Source organism: Neofelis nebulosa, chromosome 11 (genome assembly GCF_028018385.1).
Source record: "Neofelis nebulosa isolate mNeoNeb1 chromosome 11, mNeoNeb1.pri, whole genome shotgun sequence".
NCBI lineage: Eukaryota > Metazoa > Chordata > Mammalia > Carnivora > Felidae > Neofelis > Neofelis nebulosa.
In genome coordinates this window covers 94,575,445-94,583,087 of record NC_080792.1, presented here as the reverse complement: position 1 = coordinate 94,583,087, position 7,643 = coordinate 94,575,445, and the positions used below count along the sequence as shown (strand labels likewise).

The following is a 7,643-nucleotide window of genomic DNA, read 5'->3' as shown; positions in this document are numbered from 1 at the left end:
ACGGCCTCTCTCGTGTGACCTGGCCTGCGACCCCAGGCAGGGCAGCAGGTCCGTGTCTCATCCCCGAGGCCGACGCCAGTCGACCGTCGAGAGGTCCCCAGGGGCCGGGCCGAGGGGGGGGGGCCCGGGCGGGGACGCAGACGAGGGCCGCAACGCGAACCACCCACCGGGAGCCTGGTGGCAAAGGGTAAAAACAAACTCACAGGCTAAACAAGGAAGAAACCGCCCCACAGTCGCTAGCTAGAAAAGGTGTTTTCCTCCCATTTTATTTGATAATACATTTTCACAGAAACATGATATTATTTACAAATATACAGGTAAGAGACTGCTGGTCAAAAATCTTAAACTGAAAATGTCATCAAAAATTAATGTACAAAAACCGCCGACGGCCCGGGGCGTCCCGGGGGAGCACGGACGGCGGGCGGACGGGTCTGTGCGCTCGCTGGCTCTCCGCAGCCCGGGCCTCAGGAGGCGCTGGTCCGCATGTTCTTCGAAGCCGCCAGCATCGCCCTCACTTTGGCCATGAGGTCCTGCACGGGGAGACACCCAGGGGTCTGGATGGCTTGCCGTGCGGGGCTGGGAGACCGACGTGAGTGGGCTCCCCGCGGGCCGCGGGGTCAGGGGCCCCTCGGGACGGGGCGGGGGAGGGAGGGAGGGAGGGAGCCGGCGGCCGTTACCTGAGTTATTTTGCTCTGCACGGAGGAAACAATCGCTGAGGAGATCTGGCCGTCTTTTTCCTGAGAAACGCCCCTAATGCGAACACAGAGAAAGGTCAGAGGCTTCAAAATTAAGCATTTTACCGTATTCGCTACTAATGTCTTTAAAAGACACGTCATCGTCATAAATACACACTTTACTTTTATGCCTCAGGCTACAGACGTTTGAAATATTTTACGAAGTGCAAGCTAACTCAGGAAACATTTTCCACGCACGTTCCGTGAGGCGCACGCAGCGAGCGGCAGGGCCGGACGGGAGCGCCAGAAGGCCGGTCCACGCCGGGGCTGCTGGGGCGTGACGCCACCTCCCACACAGCCGGTGGCGGCCGGGCCAGCGCTCCTTCCCGTCTTGGTTCTGAGTGACCGCCCGGGGGCTGTGGGCCCAGGGCGTAGGGCCTGCGGCCCTCCTCCTGAGAGACCCCTCCCCAGGCGCTGGGTGCACGGGCAGCTGGCGGGTCTGGCAAACGCCTCCCGACGGCCACGGCCACAGGGACACCCACGCCCGTGCTGCCGACGGGGCCACCCACGTGACGGCCACAACCTCTGAGATCACCTGGCCTGTTCCGTCGGGAGTGACGGTTCCCCCCCTGACTTCTGGGGCTTGGAGCGAGTGGTGCGACAGGTGGCCTTTGGGGCCGGGGCACCGCGGACCCCCGTGCCCAGCTGCCCCACGATCACGCTGGGCTCCCCAGTGGGTGCCGGTGAGAACAAGGGCACCGTTGTCGGGCGGCTTCAGAACGGCTGCCCTCACGCGAAGACAGGCTTTCCCAGCGGAGCTGACCGTGGGACGTCCTCCACATCGGAGGAAGGTGGCCCGCCCGCCCCACACCCACTCTCGTCTGTGACGTCGGGGAGAGCCACGGAGGAGCAGGCCGCTCAGGGACTCCCGGACGGGTGCTCCCGAGGCCTGGCCCCAGCTCTGACCGCTTCCTGCGCCCGCCTCCCGCTCGCCGTCCGGGCGACGGGCAGGGGTCCGTGGGGTTACCTGGAGCGCTCCAGGCTGGAGCCCCGACTCTCCACGGGAGAGATGCTGGCCGAGTGGGCCGTGTGCCGGCGTGCGGACTGCTTGCTCGGGGACGCCGACTGGGACCCGGCCTTGGACTCGGTCCGTGACCGTGAGTGCCTCTTCTTCTTCTTCTCGTGGGGGCTCCTGTAGGGAAAGCAGGTTCAGACAAAGACACCCAGGGCTCTGGAGGAGTTTCGAGTGTTTTCCAAGGGACCTGTCCCCACGGGCGAACTTTTCGAAGCACTGAGCATTCTGTTTGACTCCCGACAGACAGATGCGGCAAAGGCCACCCAGGAGGGAACGCAGGCCACCCTGTCTGGAGGCGGTCTGTCCCCACCCCGTGTCCAGAGGCCAGCACTCGGCACGTAGGGCACCCACGGAGAGCGACCCGGTGCCACTCACGCTGCTTATCCAGTCACGCCGACTGGAGAACTTCTAGCAAGAAACGGGGGATTCTCTAAGCCGGGTACCGCGTGCACAAAAGCACTCCTTCTCTCTGCCCTGAGCTTCCCGTGACGACAGAGCCCATCCCTGTCCCCACCACCCCTCCGAACCGTCCTGTTCCCCACCCGCCCCCCCAGCCCCCACCGGCCTCCCGCCCACTCCCCAAAACACACTGAGGAAGAGAGCACGTGCGGGAGGTCAGAGCAGCCTGTGGTCTGGACAGGCACCGAGCGTCCCTGCTCTCTTGCCTTTGGTTCCTCCAGAAAGGGGGGTCGCTGCCTGTTTGGAAACTCTGCCCTGCCACACGTGAGCGACGGGTGGGTGGCGGGTGGTGGAGAACGTGCTTGAGAACCGTATACGGAAAGTGTGGTCATGACACTGTCACATGTGCCCATCTGGGCCTCACGGATGAAGGGATCTCAGGAAACGTGGAACCTGCGTTGTCTTCACTGTGTCAGGTGTCCCAGGTCTGTGCTCTGGGGCACAGAGCGGCTCGTGGGCCCTTGCCCACCGGGGGATGCCTCACGGCCCGCCCACGTGCCCACCCGCCTGGCCCCCACGGTGCTGTCGTCGCAAAAAGCCAGAGGTGCAGTGACTCACGCTTGGCTGCGGAGGCGGGGTCCCCGGTGGGTCGGGGCCTCGGGCAGGCGGCCTCACGCGCCAGCCAGGACGAGGGTGTCCACAACTGGACAGGCACGCACGAAGCCACCCCACACGCCTATTTTCTGAACTTGCAGAAGTTCTGTGCCGTGTTTACGCCCGCACGCGTGCGCGAGGACCTCAGAGGAAGCAGCAGAGATGATGACCTACGTGGCAGCACGTGGCAGTCGCCCACGATGGTTTAAGCCCCCGGTCAGATCGGTTTCCGTGGCCGCGCTCAGGGGCCGACGAGAGGCAGGCTGGTGATCCCTGTCCGCGAGTCAGGCTCAGTCTGACGACAGCCTGATGTCGCGGACGAAACTTCCAGAGCACCTGCTTGAGGAATGACAGAATCCCTTCTTTTTAGAAAACGTGAGGCGCGCTTTTCATCCAGAGACACACGACGGTCTTAGCGCTGCCGGCGGCGTTCCGCAAGGTGTGGGCGTCATGACGCACAGACTCCTCCCGGCGTCAGGAGCCACCGTTCTAGAAAGTTCCCTCCCTGCTGCCTCCAGTCACCGGGCCCCCTTTCCCACCCACAGAGGGGACCCCTGCTCTGGTCTACGTCCCCTCGATGAAAACACACACCAGTGGAATCACAGCGTGGCTCTTCCGAGTCCGGGGGCCCCTGCCCAATCTGTGCCGCCCACAGACTGGCTGTTGTTCTGGCCGCTGCCGCGGCACCGTGCAGGGCCCACTGCCACGCCGCCGCTCTCTCCCGTGGACGCTCACCCGGGCCGTTGCCGCTCTGGGCGATCACAAGCGGAGCTGCTCTCGTGGGCAGGTGTCTATGGTGAGCAAGCGCCCGGAGGGCCACACGCAGCGGCCACGCCGGGGCAGCGGCTTCAGCCTGCGTTTATGGAACGTCCTTCACGTCACCTGCCCCCTTCGTCAGGGGTGGCGCTGTGCGAGTGTCTCCTGGCCTGTGGGTGCCTCTTTGCGCCCTCAGCCCCGACTTGAGAGTGAGGTTTTTAACCCCAGCGAGGTCACGTTCACCGCTCCCTGCCTCCGGGGGCCTCCGCGTGCTCAGGGCCGGCACAGGCCGCCTCTCCTCTCCTCACGGGCTGCCGTGGCTCCCCTGTCGTTGTAAGGCTATGGCTCCCGGTTTTCCTTGGAGGCCTCCTGGCGGGTCTGGAAAGGGCAGCAGACGCCCTCCAACCCTGTCCTTTTGAGAGACTGTGGTGGCCGCTCCGGGTCCCCTGTTTCCGCACGGACCGGGCATCCGGTCGCTCGCCAGTCCCTGCGAGATGTCCGTGGAGTCCTGACGGGGCGCACTGGGTCCATCAGCAGGGAGAAGAGATGCGAATGATGTCGCCTACCACCCGCGCCCCTGTCCACACACACCCTTGCCACACATGTCCCTGTCCACATCCACCCTCCCTCGCCCTGCGCATATGCGACCCTGCCCACATACACCACACACACGCCTCTTCAGGAGCCATGGCCGTGGTGCCTCACGAGGTGAGCGAAACGTTCCGTGTTGCCAAGACCGTCTCTAAACTGGCATATCTCTTCTTCCCTGAACGTTTGTTAGAATTTAATGATGAAAGCTGTCTGGGCCTGGAGTTCTGTGGTTTTAAATTACAAGTAAATTCTTTGGCAGAATTACTTAGATTTTCTATTTCTTTTTGCTGTCATGGTGGCCGCTTGGATGTTTCAAGAAATTTGTCCATTTCATCTACGTTGTCAAGTCAACTAGAAAAATATATATTTCCTCATTATTCTTTTATTGTCCGTAGGTTTTCACTCTTGATCAATCTAAAGCTTTACCAATTTCCTGATCATTGTCAAAGAACCATCTTTTCGGTTTTGCCCCCAGTCTCTTTCCCCGTTTCTCCCCCTGCCTCTTCCTTAACAAAACCAAAGCACAGATGGCACAGCTACATCGGCTCCAGGCCGCGGTGACGGGACCCACGTGACGCGGTACTCACGACGGCAGCCGCTGTCGGTCACCGACAGAGCCGCCACGGGCTGTACTCCCTACGCCTACTCCTCCTCCCACGACCTGAAGCCTGTCCCCCTCCCGCTCGGCCGGCCACCATCGGTCTGTTCTCTGTATTCAGGGTCTGTGCGTCTGCCCACTTGCTTCGTTTTGTACATCCCACACGAGGGACATCTGAGCGAACGGCAAGATTTTACTCTCGTAGAAGAGTGACACCCCATCGTGTGCACACACATCGTTACTCGTTCACCGACGGATGGACACGTGGGCTCCTGCCACAGCCTGGCTGCTGCTGCTGCTACGAGCAGAGGGTGCACGTATCTCTCTGAATTAGTGGGTTTTTCTTTTTCTTCTCCTTTGAGAGAGAAAGAGACAGAGAATCCCAAGCAGGCTCCACACCCAGCAAGGAGTCCGACACAGGGCTCAGTCTCACAAACCGTGAGATGAGGACCCGAGCAGGGTCAGACACTCTGACTGAGCTCCCCAGGCGCCCCAACATCTTTTCTTGTGTCTGCTGGCCACCCACGTGTCTTCTTTGGAGAAACGTCTGTTCGTGTCTTCTGCCCATTTTTAAATTGGATTATTCGTTTTTGGGGGAGTTGAGTTTGAAAAGTGCCTTGTAGATTTTGGATGTTAACCCTTTATTTGCTATGTCGTTTGCAAATATCTTCCCCCATTCCATAGGCTGCCTTTTAGTTTTGCTGATTGTTTCCTTCGCCGTGCAGAAGCTTTTTATATCGATGAGGTCCCAGTAGTTCATTTGTGCTTTTGTTTCCCTTGCCTCTGGAGACGTGTCTAGAAACGGCTGTACTTGATGTCAATGAGGTTTTCTATCTATTTTCTCCTCTAGGATTTAAACAAAATTTTTTTTAATGTTTATTTATTTTTGAGAGAGACAGACACAGAATGCGAGTGGGTTAGGCGCAGAGAGAGAGGGAGACACAGAAGCAGAAGCAGGCTCCAGGCTCTGAGCTGTCAGCACAGAGCCCGACTTGGGGCTTGAACTCATGAGCTATGAGATCACGACCTGAGCCAAAGCCGGACACTCAACTGACTGAGCCACCCAGGCGCCCCTCTCTTCTAGGATTTTTATACCTTCCTGTCTCACATTTAGGTCTTTCATCCATTTTTTAAAATTTATTTTGAGTGAGAGAAGGGGGGAGGGGGGGAGGGGGAGAGAGAGAGGGAGAGAGAGGGAGGGAGGGAGGGAGGAAAGGGGAGAGACAATCCCTAGCAGGCTCCACACTGTCAGTGCAGAGCCTGACGTGGGGCTCAATCGTGAGATCATGACCTGAGCCGAAATCAAGAGCCAGATGCTTAACAGACTGAGCCCCCCCGGGCGCCCCTTCCATACGTTCTGAGTTTATTTTCGTGCACAGTGTAAGAACGCAGTCCGGGTTCATTGTGCATGTTGCTGTCCCGTTTCTTCAACCCCGCTTGCAGAAGAGACGTCTTTTTCCCACCGGATACTCTCTCCGGCTTTGTTGAAGGTGAGTTGACCATGTAACTGTGGGTCCATTTCCGGGTTTTCCGGTCTGTTCTGCTTGGATCACTGCTGCTCTCATGGGACTTGGCATCTGGGACTGAGGCCTCTCGCTTTGCTTCTCCTTCTCAGGACCCGCTTGGGCTATCCAGGCTCTCCACAGTTCCACACGAATTTGAAAATTATTAGTTTTCATTTTCTTGATTTCTGATCTCCCCTTTATTACTTCCTTGCTTCCACCTCCTTTAGGTTTAATTCGTTCTTTTTCTAGTGCTTTCTTTTTTAGCACTAGCTAAACTAGTTCTTTCTAGTTTCTAGAAAACATTAGATCGTTATTTTTAGACCTTCCTTCTTTTGTGACACAAACATTTAACGCTACTGACTTCCTTCTACGCACACCTGCACGTTAAAGATGTGGCTGCACGTTCACTGCCTTCGTTTTAAAACATTTCCTACCTTCTCTTGTGATTTTGTCTTTGACCTGTGGGTAATTTAGAAAGGGGTTAACTTCCCAATACTTGGGGATCTTCCAGATTTTTAAGTTTATTTTGAGAGCATGTGTGTGCGAGTGGGGAGAGGGGCAGGGAGACAGAGAGAGAGAGACAGAGAGAGAGAGACAGAGAGAGAGAGACAGAGAGAGAGAGAGAATGAATGAATGAATCCCTAGCAGGCTCCACACCATCAGCACAGAGCCCAACACGGGGCTTGATCCCAAGAACCACAAGTGCATGACCCGAGCCAAAATCAAGAGTCAGACGCTTAACTGACTGAGCCACCCAGGCGCCCTCCACGTATCTTTGTAAAGAGTTCCACACTTGCTGCCACGTGCTGAGGAAACACACGACACACTCTGCCGTCGGAGTCTTCAAGGACTAACAGCACACTGCACGAGCCAGTCGGGTGACCGTTTACAGTTTCTAGATCCACGCTGTTGTCTACTTGGCCCCCGGGTGCCTCAGCTTCTGCTTCCGCTCAGTCTCAGCGCCCACGTTGGAAGCCACGTCCTCACGAGCCTGGCGCTCCTCTGGCACCTGCCGTCAGCGCGGCCGCGGGGCCTTTCTGCTCACAGCGCCGCACGTGCACCTGTCCCCATCAAGACATCTCTACACCCCAGGAGGGGCTCGCCACCCCGAGATCAAGAGGCGTGTGCCCCAGCAGCCGGACCGGCGGGTGCCTCTCCCCGTCTCTCGGTGACCGACCTACGTGCACACCGAAGGCGCCCCTGTCAGCGGCCTAGCACGAGGCGTTGTCTCCAGCAGAGCCTAAGGCTTCTGCCTCATAGCTGGTGTCCAGTCGCCCTGCATCCGTGAGGGCGACGCTGACCCGATGACCCTCCCGTTTCCGCCGTCCATGTGCAGTTTTCCTGCCCTCGCCCACTTCCTGCTTTCTTTTCAGTCAAGTCATTTTTGAAGG

General features: G+C 58.4%; 1 protein-coding gene across 2 annotated transcripts in view; it reads right to left on the bottom strand.

The window, feature by feature from the left end:
• Nucleotides 1-237: 237 nt before the first annotated feature.
• The window catches only part of SFSWAP (splicing factor SWAP), a 70,447-nt gene continuing 63,041 nt past the window's right edge, over nucleotides 238-7,643 (bottom strand). For both annotated transcript variants that reach the window (XM_058691530.1, XM_058691531.1), the window contains exons 16-18: nucleotides 1,702-1,866; nucleotides 678-750; nucleotides 238-530 (exon numbers count right to left, since the gene is read on the bottom strand). In XM_058691530.1, coding sequence (XP_058547513.1) covers nucleotides 465-530; nucleotides 678-750; nucleotides 1,702-1,866 — 304 coding nt within the window. In that variant the 3' untranslated portion in view covers nucleotides 238-464. The remainder of the gene's footprint in view (nucleotides 531-677; nucleotides 751-1,701; nucleotides 1,867-7,643) is intronic.